General features: G+C 35.4%; 1 protein-coding gene across 1 annotated transcript in view; it reads left to right on the top strand.

Moving 5' to 3' along the window:
• The window catches only part of LOC147074798 (uncharacterized), a 31,514-nt gene that overhangs the window by 11,088 nt on the left and 3,886 nt on the right, over window positions 1-16,540 (top strand). Inside the window, exons 7-13 of the mRNA XM_085942676.1 lie at window positions 1,640-1,747; window positions 2,503-2,626; window positions 3,333-3,417; window positions 3,510-3,624; window positions 4,287-4,358; window positions 15,464-15,650; window positions 15,998-16,312. Coding sequence (XP_085798802.1) covers window positions 1,640-1,747; window positions 2,503-2,626; window positions 3,333-3,417; window positions 3,510-3,624; window positions 4,287-4,358; window positions 15,464-15,650; window positions 15,998-16,312 — 1,006 coding nt within the window. The remainder of the gene's footprint in view (window positions 1-1,639; window positions 1,748-2,502; window positions 2,627-3,332; window positions 3,418-3,509; window positions 3,625-4,286; window positions 4,359-15,463; window positions 15,651-15,997; window positions 16,313-16,540) is intronic.

The raw sequence follows: 16,540 nt of genomic DNA, 5'->3' as shown, positions 1-16,540 counted from the left end.
ATGAATTTAAACGTGATCGTACATCAACAAAGGATGAACCACGCTCAGGACGTCCTGTAGAGGTGACTACACCAGAAATGATCAATAAAATCCACGATATGGTGTTAAGTGACCGAAGATTAAAGTTGAGTGAGATAATTGAGGTTACAGGGATCTCAAAAGGTAGCGTCATTTCTATTTTACATGACAAATTGGGCATGAAAAAAATTTCTGCAAGATGGGTGCTGCGTTTGCTCACAGTCGACAATAAACGCAATAGGGTGGTGGCCTCTAAAGCCCTGTTGTCGCTCATGCAACGCAATCCGGATGAATTTTTTCGTCGCTTTGTGACTGTAGATGAAACATGGATACACCACTATACTCCCGAGATGAAAGAACAGTCAAAACAGTGGATTGCGAAAGGCGAACCATGTCCAAAGAAGGCGAAAACCGTAAAATCAGCTGGTAAGGTTATGGCTACTGTATTTTGGGATGCACGTGGAATTATTTTCGTTGACTATTTGGAAAAAGGAAAAACAATAACAGGGGATTATTATGCATCTTTAATGGACCAGCTAAAAAACAAAATTGAAGAAAAACGGCCTCATATAAATAGGAAAAAAATCCTCTTTCATCAGGACAATGCCCGTGTTCACACATGTTTACGATCAATGGCTAAAATTGAAGAATTGAAGTTCGAATTGGTCGACCACCCACCGTATTCGCCAGATTTAGCCCCCAGTGACTTTTTCCTTTTCCCAAACTTAAAAAAATGGCTAAGTGGACAACGTTTTTTTTCAAATGAAGAAGTCATCGATCGGACAAATGCTTATTTTGAGGACCTTCCGAAAACTTATTTTTCTGACGGTTTAAAAAAAATTGAGAAACATCTAACCAAGTGTATTGAGCTCCAAGGAGATTATGTTGAGAAATAAAAAAAAAAAAAAAAAAAAAACTGTTTTAATGCTTTTTTCTAAGGAATTATTGACCCACCCTCGTACCTACCTACTATAAAAGTTTTAACAGGATTTTTTGTCAGTTTTGCGATATCTAGTTTATTTCTGTCGTCCTTGGACGTCACGTTCTTTGTGACCAGCAGTGACACGTGCAGACCTAATTTAAAATTTATCCAAATATGTTTGCCAGTCACTCGCGAGTTTTGGAAGTTGTCCAGTGTATTTTTAAATGTAGATACCTATCTGAAACCGTAGAATTGTCTATTGGAGCAGAGATGGCATTTAAATTAGATTTAGTGGTATATATCTTGTTAGTAACGTATCCATACAACACATTTCTTAGATATTGGAGTCAGGAAAGGATGATAAAAAGTACTGTATAAAAAAAAATGTGGCGGCAATTTGTCTAGGGATGTCACTGGAAGAATTTAATATAATTTGTATTACCATCTTATACACATAGGTAGAAGGGATGAGGGTATTATGGAAAGGCTCATTTTCATTGGAAACAATGGGTCGATGTGGAAAAGCGGTCCAACCAAGTAAAAGACGCTACGGGCCTGTCAATACCTTGAGTTATGCGTATGGCAAAATGCAACGATCATCGCTGACATAACTATGACATTTAAAAAAAGTAACGATCCTTTATAGTGGCGGACACAAAAAAATATATTTTGTAAAATTATTTTCTTTTTTTATTTCAGGAAAGTTCATCAGAAGCCGTATTCTTGTTCACAATGTCCGAAAACCTTTCATAAACAATCGAAACTGGAAGACCATTTTAATTCACACACCGGACAGAGACCCTACAGGTATATACATGATTTTATTACATTGCATCATCATCAGCCAGGGTCGATCCACTGCTGAATCAAGGCCTCCCCCAGCCACTTTGGTTAAACACTTTACGCTTTAAGCACAATGGGAGGTCACTTTCGAAAATACTATTCAGGCGCCCAAATGCACTCCATGTCAGTTTGGTTCTGCGAGCAATCTCATTATACATACACCGTCAATTGACATTTGTTGTCAACGATAAATGTAGTTGTTGACTCGATCAATTTGAGTGCCATTGATGAGGAACACTTTTGGTTCAGCAAAGCAGTTTATCATTATTTTTGTCACCGAGAAATTTATCTTTAAACATACTTTGCGGCTTTCATTTGCAAGCTACTGTTCTGAAGGTCTTATGAGTCGGTCGCAAAGACAACAATGCAAAGCGCAGGTGACTGCATAAGAAGTGGTAAATATGAAATATGTACAACGGCTCAAATTCTTCTTCTTTTTCATCGTGGTACTGCAACCCTATGTGGGTCTTGGTCTCCTCCATCATCTGCTTCCATCCAGTTCTGTCAAAAATCCTTAAATATAACTTGACACTATCGCTACATCTTGTACGAGGTAGAGCAGGTCTTTATTTGTCTTCTGTAGATGACCCACCCTTCTAAGGTGTCTTAATGTGCAGGCTCCTGTAGAAACCGTACAGCTCATTATTGTATCCCTGACTGTAAGAGATACTGACAGAATGTGTTGAAAGTGTCTATAATTCATATTTTTTTTTTGTCAGTTGTTACCTCTGCGAAGATGGTGCATCGTTCAAATCTGAAGCGTCTTTGAAGAAGCACGTTAAGAATCTACACAGTGGAAACGCCGTTGAAAAAAAACAATTTCCTTGCACGATCTGTCCTAAGGTATAATATTTTCTATCTCTACATCCCATTAATAATACTTAATTTTGAAAAACAACCTGTCAGAAAATATTTTGACCAAGTGGGATTCAAACCAAAGCTGGCAATGGAACCGGAACCAAACCCTGGAACCCCTTATAAATCTGGAGGCTTTATTGTTTCTTTTCTTTTTGCTCATTCTGGAGCCGGTTATTCAAAAAAAATATGATATATTATCATTCTTTTTCTTTCTTCTACCATATCCGATCCTAATAAGATTAATCTCCACTCTCTGGAGGCCAGAGTGGAGGTTTGTATTAACAGATTTTTGTTTTTACAAGAAATGGATGTTGGCCACTTGCTCAACTTAATAGGTCCATACTATTCAAACATCAAACACAAATTGAAAAACAATATGTGTATTTTGCCAGACCTAGGATTCGAACCTGGGACCCATGACATTATAAGCTGACACATAACCTGCTCATGCATTACTATGTAATTAAATTTTTAGGTTGTCACCGCGTGTTCTTTCTCTGTTTCTCGACGTTTCAGGCTCATTGCAGAGGCCATTCTCAAGATATAATGTATTAGAGTGTACTGTTAGGTGTATGAAAGTGAATGCCTCTCTCAAGCGTGCTCAAATGTTCATTAGAGTAAAAATGAGGCGATGGTAGTGTCATAGACAATTTTGTGGCCTTGAAGAATACATTCTATATCAATTTTTCAGATTCTGTCTTCGTACACCTGCTTAGAAGAGCACTTCCGACTTCACACAGGAGAGAAACCGATCGTATGCAAGCTCTGTGGAAAACGTAAATATTTTATTACTAACTATAAAGTTTTGAAAGTGCGTTTGCAAGTTTTCAAGGGCTGTACTAAATTTCACTATTTATTTTGTTGACAGATTTCACGAGAGAACGTGACATGCGACAGCATTTGAACCTTCACAAGGAAATGTGGAAGTGCGATCAGTGCCAGAGGTGCTTCCTAACTCCTTTCAAACTCAAGGAACACTACAGGTTATTCATTTTATGCAACGACTTAATAACCGTTATGAAAAGACATCTATGTTTAATGGCAATACTGTCAGTCTATCTTATAAAACTTATAAATCTCATTTTGGCCAAACATTTGATTTTTATTGAATACATTACCTAGTATCATCGAATATTTACCTCTGTGTAAGATTGGCTAATAATTTCAAAAATCTATCCACGAAAACCTCCTAAAACTTATCCATACAATGGAAAAATTTATAAACCTTGTAAATAACATGAAATATTGTCATTTTGTAAAATACTAAATTCATAATTCAAAATTATACAATACCAATAACTTCTAGAAATTAAACAAAAATCTGTTGAAATTACATAGCTAATACTATATCAGATTTTTATCTTTATTTGTCCTAAGAGGCCAATTTCGACGACCTAAGTTCAGTGAGAATTATTCTTATTAGAATGCCCAAGTGGAAGAGAGAAAGAATATGTGACGTGTTATTTTTGTTAGAACGAACGGCTGCTTAACATCGACGACTGCATTATGCTCTTAAATTTAAAATAAAAATATATCAATTCATAATTCGAATTTTTCCTAAATTTTGGTTCCTTGTACACACATCCTTAGTTGCCTCTTGTATCACTTGTATGATATTTATTTATCGCAATGTATGGTTTTACAGATCACACACGGGAGAGATGCCGTACGAGTGCGACAAATGTGACAGAAAATTCTCCAGAGTTGCCGATTTCAGGTTGGTCAACAATTTATTTTGATTAAAAATTGTCCTATCTCATAGAGCATAATATACAAACTAAACATATAAAATTTGAATGAAACAATGACACAATTTATTGTATTAAATTAATTATAATTTTTCAATCACAGTACTATCGCTATTTATTATATTATAAAAATAAATTGTCCTTATTCTAAATATTTTAAACTATTTATTAATACATATAAGTAAACACGTTTATTTCTTAAGATAAATAAAATTGCTTCTATAAGTCAACTGTGAGAATTAAAACTATATTCCAATTTATTACAGTCATAATAATATGTTCCTACACTATGTAAAGTACAAATTATTTCTTAAATGTAGATAGCTAGGCGTATTTCATATAACTAATAAATATAAATAAATTATTGGCTTACTTATGTACATATTATGCTTGATTTATCTACTATTTTCACTTAATCGCTAATAACCATAGATCTTCAAAATTTGTCCAAAATTATTATTACTGCATATCATACGATCGTGGAATGATGGTTTGGATATAATTCTTCAACCAAAATTCAAACTGCATAATCTGTTTAGCCGCCTAAAACAGTGTAAATAAACATTGATTATGTTAATAAAAATTAATCATAAAAGGAAAGATGAGTCAAGTAAAATTATTGATCCCTTTGAAATGTGGCATTGAATCGCTGCGAAAAATTGGCTATCTACAATATTTTCAGTGAAAGTTTTTAGCTACAAATAGCGAAAAGGAATAACAACAAATTGGAAAAGCTCAGAAATAGGAAGTTGTCTACACAGTGGTCTGACAAAGTTAAGGACGCTATGTCTCTCATTACCATCAGCTATCCAGACAGATAAAACAGGAGAAACACACTGGAGACACATAGTTAAGATATTTGTAGGGCACGAATCGGAAAAAATGTAAACTTCCTCACGTCAAAGTTAGATAGAAGAGGCTCACCTGTTTCAGTTGAATCTCCCCAACGGTGGCCGGAAACGACATGCCGCAGTCACCGTACAATGAACGCTGGCTGCAGTAATGAAGGTAGATTGGCAGCAAAACGTCTTTGGGCGTCGCTACGGAGCGCAAGTTTAGACGTGCGTGAGCTTTAGACAGTGCTCCCAATACGCTCAGCGTCTTGGCAGGCACACATGCTGTAATTTCATATATAATTCATAGATTATCTATTAATTTTCAACTATATAATGTACTTCGTAGGTAGCAGTTACGAAGACGATTATTTACCAGTGTCGAAGGGTGGAGGTAGGCTGTAAAGATCAGCCATAAATAGTGCACACTAAACTTCGTCAGTCACATGTATTTGTTTTCATTGAAATAAGGCTACAATTTACAGACGGTGTTGGTTTGTTTTTAAAATTCAATTAAACCCTGCGAAATCAAGCCATAATAATTAATAGTCAAAAAATACTAGCCTATCTATAAAATATCTAAAATTATGCCATTAAATCATAACTTATGATAGATATTTTGTAGATAGAATAATATTTTTTATGTATTATAGTTTGGCTTAGGCAGGGCTTAATGAATTTTAAAAAAATAACCAACAATATGTGTAATAATAATATGTATTCTTAATTCAATGAAAAAAAATAAGTATGAATGAAAAAGTGTGCACAATTTTGTCGTATCGCCCAAAGTACACCAAAAATTTTATGGTTTGGTTTGGGCACGGTTAATTGATTATTAAAAAATAACCAATACCATTTATAAATTGTAGTCTTAGCTCAATAAAAACAAAAACGTATGACTAATTGTTTAATGTGCACTATTTATGGCGGATCTTAACAGCCTACCTTCACCCTTCACTACTGTCGTCCGTCATTTACCTTTCACTGACGGGTACTCTTCGCCACTGATAAATTAAGAAAAAAAAAGACTAAAACTTCTCAAACCTGGGCTGTCCTTCCGTACACAAATGAAGTAATCTCTCAAAAGGCATTCAGCATCCGGGTCCAGTACGACGTTAAAATTGGCTATAAACTCAAATAGCTCAGCCAATTTTTGTTGTTCTCTTACAATTTTGACATCATGGTTATTAACACCTTTTGGATTTCGTTTCGCATTATCTTTCACATTGTTATTCTTTCTCGTATACCTGTCACCCTTTTGATTGTTTCTAATATCATAGTCGATATTTTGACTGTCTGCGAAAACTTTGCCATCAAACTGGTATCTCTCATGTTGACCAGCACCCACATTCAGGCAATTGAAATTCTCTTTATCTTCATCAGATTCGTCACTGTCCGATTGATCAGTGTCTTCCTCGTAAAACTGAGGGTTGACGGCCTTCTCCAATATATAATTTATCTGGGAATCCAATTGACATGGACTGTCGTCAGCCTCAAAAGTTATGCCAAACAAACTGAAAGAAATTTATTTGTGTCAGTTGAAGTTATTTTTATGTAGACATTAATTAAAATTTTCCGCGCTACAGTGGCACCGCAAGTAATATGTACAAGAAGTAGGCAGTACTAGTTGGTATGTTGTTGGAGTCAACCGTTTTTACATCACTGTATGCGTGTTAGGCTGAAATACCTACAGCCTCAGATAGTATGACACTGGTTTTGACATTTTGTATGTGTATTTACTATACATGTGTAATCGTATGGATGTTTGCTTGCAGCCTTTTTTTGATTGTATTAGTGCCATAGCTGGTTACCACAGAACAGATTAATAAATATAATTCTGATAGGCTATATTCAATACACTACATTTTGATGCAGGGTTTTGAATGTACGAGTGTCCTACGAAAACGAAACACGCATTATAGTGTGTGTAATACACCTAAATTAAGTGAGCGTCAATGCATAAACCAAGAGCAGTCGTCAGTATTTGACGTATGACGTATTCTTGACACGTGTTTAAGTTTATCCCAGATTCTTCCTTACTCGAGATCGGATGCCTGCTCCTCCTTACTTGTTAGGTATTTCAGTTCCCATTATATCTGAGTTCACTGCTGGTTACGTATTAGTATCATGTAAGTGTCGGTCTGGTTAGGCAAGCAATAATCAATTTATAAAACATAGGCACAAAGAGCTGTCGTTGGCAAATTATATTATGTTTAATAAACTATTTTTTTTTATTCGACGAATAAGACAAGATTTGAGATATTGAATAAACATAATTTAAAAACATCTCATGCATATTCAATATATTATGTTTGTAGAATATAAAGTATTTAAGTGATTATTTTAATACGTAAGCAATTAAAAATTATTTGTCTTTGGAAGGTAGGTTTTAAATAATGGCCAAGTATGGAGTCTTCGCCAATGTGGTCAATAATAAAAAAATTGAGCTTCTACTGTGTGTTATACGCAAAGAAAGCGGCTTCATATAGCCGGATAGTGCTCTGAGCAATTTCACAATCGAATCATTGTGGAATGGCCTTTGCAACGTTAAACACGAAATTCTGATTTCAATCTAGTTATCCTTAACAGAGCTCATAATCCTAGTTTTAATACCAATCGATATGTCTGAAACATCTCGTTAATATTAGACTGTGTTTAGCTAATTAGGTGGACATATTTATGTTTATTATTATCATGTTACATTTGAATGCCCAACTCACTTGATCAGTATAGCCAGTTGATCCTTGTCTTTTGCACTTTGCGACACTTGCCAGTGTGTCCACATCGAACATTTCAGAGGCTGTTCATCGCATTTTCCGGATTCCACCGCTAATATAAAGAAAAGCAAATATGTACGTACATATAAAAACATAGGATCGTATCGTACCTCATATATGACATCACACTATTTTCGGTATGGGTCACTTTTCAACCCTTCCCTCCATTCATTAAAAAGTTTGAAAACCACCAGATTAGCCTTATGGATAATCCAAAGTTAAGTATGTAGCAGCATTGCCAGATAATTGTTTTACCAAATTTTTATTTTTATGTGAAATAAAAAAAATCAGGGTTTAGGAGTAAAAAGCGGTGGACAACCTGAAATACGCATAGTTCAATATTTCTAATGTTTATTTTTATATAATATCAATCAAAATGACACAACACAAACTACAAAACTATCAAACAATATTTTATCCCGACATTCGCCTATTTTTACTTGGGTGAAGATTTTACTTCCTGAAGAATTTCTTTCTGTTGCTAAATGTGTTGGTATCAGCCCACGTGTTGAATTGAACAAGTAATTCCAATTTTATCAATTCAATAGTACATCTGTTTCTGACATAAGAACATTTTAAATTCATCTGAGAAAATACCCGTTCGGTGTAGCAATTAAATGTTGGTATGCTTAAAATAATTGATATTATCTTTGTCTTCTCCTAAACATCTCATTTGTATTTGTTAAATAATCGTGATTTTGACTATCTATTTTTACTTAAAAAGCAAGACGTCTGGCAACGCTGGTATGTAGATGGTGAAAGGGTTGAATGAAATGTATACCTGATTTTATGGCAAATGCGTTCTTAGCGGAGGATGCGTGGAGTGTCCAATTTCCCAAAAGGCATACACCCCCCCTGGCCAGAGTCAATGGGCCGGCATCTTCCGCATTCACATTATTTCCCTTCCCAAATCCCGATGCCAGTGAGCTTCCGTATACAACCCTGAAAAACAGTCAGTTCTCCATTAACATGAATATAATATTATTAGTCTACTAAGAGCATACTGCGTACCTTTGAGAAAACTTTGCCGCGGCATTCATCAGTCGATTGGCTGAACTGGAATTGGATCCCAGCGCTAAAATGTTTACAGGAACACTGTCTTCTTCTACCTGCCAATAATAAATATCATATTATAGGTAGGTACGTAAGTGTTAGCTCTGGTATTGTTTACGCAGAGGTATAATATCATTTCTGACAAATTTGACTTTTTGAGTTTACATATAGGTACAATGGAACCTCGCCCGGAATTCACATTTTCCCGCTATTCGCTTGTAGTTTAAATAGTCTTGTTTTATTTTAGTACATTAAATACCCGGTTTTACATTACTCTTTCCCGCAATTTACGTCTGAAATATATAATATTCAAAATTCATCTCAAGTTACAGACGCAGAAGCATTTCTATTTATAATAAATTATACCTGCCACATCCAAGGCCAAGTTTAAAGCCACTGATGTACTTATATGCGCATTTCTTTTTTATAGACAAGGCTGGGATGCGAAAGCTCAAGTTTATACATTGCAGTTGGTGGGCAGTCATTAACTTTATTCAGGGTGGGCACACTGTTTTTTTTTTTCATTCTCCATTTTGACTCGAATATTACGGTCTCTTATTGCTGACATTTTTCATTCTTACTATTTACATCATTTAAAATTTTGCTTGTTAAGTTGTTTCGTTGCACACTACAAAAGCAAATACTATGATTGTACATCGAGGGTCTATTTTACTAGCATTGACAATGTACAAGATGAAACCTTTCAATAAATTTATAATATTAAAAGAGTTTTATATAAACAAGCCAATAATATGTACCCACCCCATTTACAGTTTACCTTTTTTTTGTCAACGTTAAATCGAGATTTCACAATATTACTGATTAATGTATTTATCTCACAAATGTCACCCTTAGGGATTGCAATACTGGTATTTCAAAACCGGTATTCAATTATTTATCGATACCGAAATACCACTTTCAAAAATCCGAAAACCGGTATTTTCGGTATTAAGAACACGTTCATGTTTTCGAAAATGAATTAATTTTATTTTTTTATTATTTACTACTATATTGTTTAAATATATAGTGTATAAATTTTATGGTGCCAAAACGTAAATTTATTGACTGAAACCAACAAAAGTTACATAATATTAAAACAAAATCCTTCAAATTTACTTATAGAATTGTCGCGATGAATTAACATCTTTCGAAAAAGAAGACATTTGTGGCAAATATCTCCAATTATTCTATAACTATTGATCCAACGTTGATAGTACATCCAACAAACGTATTTCTCAAAAATTTTCCTGTACCCAGACTAGTATTTTGTAAAAATTAACTGTTCTTAAATATTATCATCTATACATTTATTTTATAAAGGTCAACATAATAAATGTAGGAAGATTGCAAAAAAATAGTATTTTAAATAGATTTTAATAGTTATAATTATTGATAGGTACTTCTTTCTTCTGTAATAGGTTTTGACGAATACCGGTATTCATATATTAATTCTGTATTGCAATCTCTAGTCACCCCTTACTAGACAGAATATGCAATAATAAAATTTAAATGAGAAACTGGTCTGTGCATGCGAATGCAGTTGCAGGATGGGGGGGGCACCTTCATGAGACAAACACACTATATCTGCACCTGTATCGAAGCTAAGCTCAGAATCAGCCCCAAGCACAGATGGGGCAAAGTTTCTCTCGGCAAATCGGCACCGGAAGGCAATCGCCTCGCCAACTCGAATGCAAAACTCCAAGTGCACGGTTTGCCCCTCCCATTTCCGTACCGTTGAAGATACCGTCGGAGGCTGGCAGGTAGATATACGATGCACGACATCGGCGGCTTCACTTCTTCAATGTGCCACGCTTTGAGGGTTTTACATTCTAATGCCACCGACAGAATGTATTCATGGCCCAAAAGAGCAACATCTATCATTTCATCTGTAAAATAAATTAGAATTCTTTGTGCAACAAACAATAAACTGTAGTATTTGATGACGGAAAGTGAGAAACTAACTATTGTTAATTCTCCAGAATTCATTAAGGAAAGCATATTGAAAATTGTTTCGAGCTATGAAGCTATTGAACACATCATAGTAGAGGATGCTTTGAACCCTATAGGCCTGTAAACCGACCTAATGGGGCGATGTATATACCCTGTAGAGCAGTTTACTGGCCTGACTATCCATCGTCATTTCCCTTCGAACCTATATAACGACTAGTCAGTTTAGAATAACGTAATACTCACGTCATGCTCTCAAACAAATTTTGAAAAAAATACATAATACATAGGTAGTTGATTACCATGCAGCCAAATCTGTCTACTTGCAGCCATATAGCCGAAATCCCGGCATTTTTTCTGTGGGTCAGTAAACCCAAACGCTTGTTTGTGCATGAAAGTTGCAAGTGCCATTTCTCCACAGTCCCTGGCGCCCGGCAGCTCTAGCATTACTGAGTTGCAACTCGTGCAGCGTAGCACTGTAGACAAAATCACGAATACTAAAAAACTTTCCTATTTCTCTCAGAACAGATGACTTACAAATTGTTCTTTACTCCACTCACACAAGTGGAATATATCGATAAATGAAGCTGTTTGGTTGAACATTCTTATTAATTCCCCTCCCAATTGACCCTTATTACAATGCAGATAAAGTTTATTTTCCCGCCAGTTTCATATGTATTTATCTGTTTATTAGAAAAGTGCATGGATTTACAGCTGACAGTATATATCATCGCGGCCATAACAAGAAAATACACATGACAACACGTATTATCGTGCGAGTTGTAATATTGCATGCATGGATCAAAAAAGTTCAGAAGCTTCTGAATTTTCACGCAATAATAATAACTAACCGCGCAAAGTATTTTCACATTTACAATTTACACACTATTGGTGCCAGTAAATCCATGCACATGTACACAGGCGCTATAAAGTAACATACTATGTAATGTAACAATTATCCTACCTGCAGTTGGTATGCTCGTCAAAACTGTAGTACTGTCGTCGCATTGTCCAGGGCACTGCCACGCGTACTGCTTACTGAAATCGTGTAATCGATATTATACGATAGGCTACTGCATTTTATTCTATTGATAATGCATTTTTAATATTTATATTCAAAAAAAGAGGGTACTGTTCGGTTAAAGCGGATACAGCGGAAAACGCATTTTGAAAATAGCCGATAAACTGGATTATTTGTTAGGTTAACCTAACCAAACCTAACCTAACCTAACCTAACCCAACCTAAACTAACCCAAACTAACAAATAATCCAGTTTATCGGCTATTTTCAAAATGCGTTTTCCGCTGTATCCGCTTTAACCGAACAGTACCAAAAAGAGTTATTGAGTCGATCATTGCTCGCTGTACAGCAAGCATGTCCAACTTCAAGTAGGCCGCCGCCAAATTATTCGCCTACTGTTCAAAGAGCCTACTCCGTGACAGCAAGAAGAAACTACGCCTCAGTTTAAAACATGGGGATTCACATTTTCTCTTTCTCTCACTTTTGTATCAGTCCGTGAGTGATGCAATAAGAATCAAATGATGGCAATAAGAAACAATGAGGTCATTTAGGCTTCCACCCGATTAATTCAAAAAGGACTTGCACGTAAACTGGTTAAAGAAATAAAAATCTAATTATACTACAACAGAATTTATACATTGTCACGAATCAAGTATTATATCGTGGTGCGATCGACTATCCATCACTGCAATCGAAGCATTGGACATGCCTGCTCTACAGCAACCGGCAGGTAGAACGGATCTAAAATTGAATAACATTAAAACAAAAATTATACGTACATGTATTTAACTTTCGTCGCCTTCGATACGAGAACTCCTCGCACGATGCCGAGGCCTCCGCCCCAGCCAGCACCCACCCGAAAGTTTTTCACGACGTACGGTAAATGTGCAACGCGCAACTGCAGGTGTACTTGTCCCCGCTGTATTTTTGGCTCGCATTCGTCAGACAAAATGATACTCGCAATGTTAACCACAGACATGTAGATGATGTCTTCTATTGCTGTACGAGTGATGACGGGCTCCATCACTATCCATTTGGAGAGTGTTACTATGTGTTGGAATAATAATTTATAAGTTAATCAATACTTTATTTAATTAAATTATTTTTTTAATACATTACATACCTATCTTCCTTTATTGAATACTAGAGATATCCCGCGAATTCGTCATGTAATTGTATGTATGTGTTGTATGCGTGAAATGTTCGAAATTACTTAAAGTCTTTTCTTATGTTTCCAGTCTAGTAGTGCTATATATAATAGCTGGTTACGTATTAGTGCATGTATGTATCGATTGGTTGGGTAAGTATATAATCAATTAAATTTTATAGCTACATTAGCAAATTATATTATTTTAGTAATATATAAAATAATGAAATTATTTAAATTCGTTAATAGACAATTAAAAATTACTTTTCTTAATCGCCTATAGAGTCGTCGCCACTGCTCAATGGATGATTAACTTTTAATCTATACATTATAGCCCCTGTACACGTGAATGGATTTACTTGCACCAATAGTGTGTATTTTAAAATATCGCGATAGTAACTGTTTACACGTAAAAGTGCTGACTGTCTCGGCAATCTCATTCTTCAAGTGAAACGTAATGTTGTGATTTTATGGTACTATTTTACTGGTCGTGAAAATTGGTTAATCTCAAAACGTAGTAAAAGCGCGATGCAGTTCGTTTGTTTACCGGCAGGTTCACCACTATCATTCTACTGCGCAGGCGCAGATATTGCATGGTCCAATTGACGCGTGAAAATTCAGAAGCTTCTGAACTTTTTTGATAAATGCATTCAATCTTGCAATTTGCACGATAATGCATGTTTTCACGTGCATTTTCTTGTTATGGCCACGATAATATGTACTGTCGGCTGTAAATCCATGAACTTGTATCAGTCACGAAATGATCCAAAATCGTATGTATGGTCGCCAAATACACGATATATTATTATAGTTTTTTTAATCTTAATTTTTGTGCACTAAATTTAAAGTTATTACCATTTTTTTCTTTATTTCCATGCTGGGACAAATATTCATTGGAATTTTACTATTACAATAATGCAATCGAACATGTAAAATAAATTCTACAAATTAACACCCAGCAAATAGCAAGGGGTCTTGTGATTCTATACCTAATAGCAAAATAGTCGCAGAATATTGCAAAAAATTACACATTATCAAATATTATTTAAGTAAATAGTTAAATATCATTTTTTAATAGATATTATAAAACAACATGCAATTTTTGCTTTTATTTCTTCAATATTATAATAATAATATAACCTCTGAAGATCGGATAAACAAAAAAAAACAAAAATCGGATAAAGAAAAAAAAATTATAAAACTTAATATTTACAGATATATATTATGTACATATGATACAAAAAAATGCTATCAAAGTAGGGATAACTTGATAGTATTCATCTATTCAAACCAAACAAAGATAAAAATCGTACGCCATTTATCTTGAACCTCAATAAAATCCATTCTTATCCTAAATGTCAGTGCTGAAAATGTTTTCTCTCCATCTTTTGTGATTGATAAAAATTTCAACACTTCTCCATGTATATACTGCGTATTCTTCACATTATTTAGATAATCTATTATATTTTTTTGTAAATTTCTATTTTCCTCACTACTCGGACACAAAGGAGATTTTTCACCCATTATTTCTTGGAAACCAGCAAACAATGAAAATTTTTCTTTCTGTCATCTTTGGAATAGGTGTGAAAATTTTTAAATTTGGAACATGCATGTTTACTTTTTAATCACAATTATTTATGGCTGCTCAGCTAATACTTTTTAAAAATGGAAAATTGAATACATGATAGGTACACTATTGCAAAAATAAATATAATATTATATTTCAGGTTTTACATTTTTCATTTTAATTAATAGTGCTGTTTGAAATATTTCATTTATATAAACCATTTTCCCCAATAATTTATTTACATTTCTACATGGAAACTGACGGTGAAGAATCGATTTGTGAGGATCGATAGCACGTGTCGTGGGGCGTGCCATTCCATTGGGTTAATTCGTCATCTTGCTCGACCAATGGGCATTGAGCTATAAATTTGCATTGTAATTTGTGCAAGTGATCGTATCATATAGCCCCGCCACACTCTGTGCGCTTTGCACTGGGTCAAACAGATATTGAAAAAGAAGATGCATTTAGCCCAGCTACGGGATCAAACCCGCAACCCACTGCTTTAGAGAGTCCTTTTACCAACTAGAACACTGTGGGTGTAAAAATATTTTGTTTTAAAATCTACTCATGATCGTTAGTAGCTAGCGTTAGGTTTTGAGAAATTCAAATAAAGTATTTCTCATGTCAGATTTGGTGCATCAGAACTGCTGATTATTGTTTAATTTCTTCGAAAAAGTTGTCAGATTTCTATTATTCCACCAGTCTAAAGAAATGTCTATTTTATTTTCAGATACCATGTGGGAACGCATTTGGGTTTGAAGCCTTATGGCTGTGAATTATGTGGTCTCCGATTTACAACATCCTCTAGCGTCACGAGGCACCGACTCAATATGCACCAGAGCGGTCCTCAGGATCATCAATGTCACATCTGCTCTAAGAAGTTTTACACCGAGTCTAGGTTGAAGACGCATGTTAAGGTATGGAACTAAAATATTGTTATTTGCATTTTATTCATTAACAATGCATTGAGTGTTGCCTCAAATGGAAGATTCGTGTTGCTCCTTCGATGATAGACGTTCAACTTATTTGGTATTAAACAACGAATTTGTTAAATATGGCGGGTCGTCTTAATGATCTATAATCTTTAATAATTATTTAGATTCAAATGTGGTACTCGTTTGACACGTGAATGCAGATCCTGCAGTGTTCATGCGGACTATAAGTTCACTAGAAAGACTGCCATCGTTGACAACAGTATCACTTATGTTTTTAAACTTAGTCACTATCTCGACAGGCAGACTTTCATATTAGTTTAATTTTTCAGAACCATGAGACCAGCAAGCGCTTCCGTTGTGATCTCTGCCCAGTGGCACGCGGCTCGTTAGCGGAGCTCCAAAAGCACGCTTTGATCCACGGAGGGGAGTACCGCTGCGATACATGCCATAAGGGCTGCTCAACAGCCGAGCGGTTGGCATCGCACGTGGCACGGCACGACCTCGCCGGCAAGCCATACGCCTGCTTTGTCTGCTCGCTCGGCTACCGCTCCTCGCAGAGCTTAAACAAGCACCTCGCCACCGTACACAAGAATGAAGATATTCCTAGGATAACACCGCAGCATTTGTGCATGCTGTGTGGACAGGTAAAATATATCAATATATATCAATTCATGTTTTAAAAGTACCTACTACAGCACAACCTTAATCACATTGACTGTTATGGGGGTTAGTCTTACTGCGAGCATACGCGATCCCTCCCAAGATCGTCGCCATAATTAATTCGCTGAAGATGTCGCTAATTTTAACAAGGTTTTTTCATTACCTACTTGCAGATTGAAATAAATGATTTCGCACTACTTGCGACAACTGCC

Source organism: Rhyacophila brunnea, unplaced genomic scaffold, assembly GCF_057557595.1.
Source record: "Rhyacophila brunnea isolate RB1 unplaced genomic scaffold, BYU_Rbru_1.0 scaffold_15, whole genome shotgun sequence".
NCBI classification, from domain to species: Eukaryota; Metazoa; Arthropoda; class Insecta; order Trichoptera; family Rhyacophilidae; genus Rhyacophila; species Rhyacophila brunnea.
Note: the sequence above shows the minus strand (reverse complement) of the source record. Positions and strands in the feature narration are given on the sequence as shown.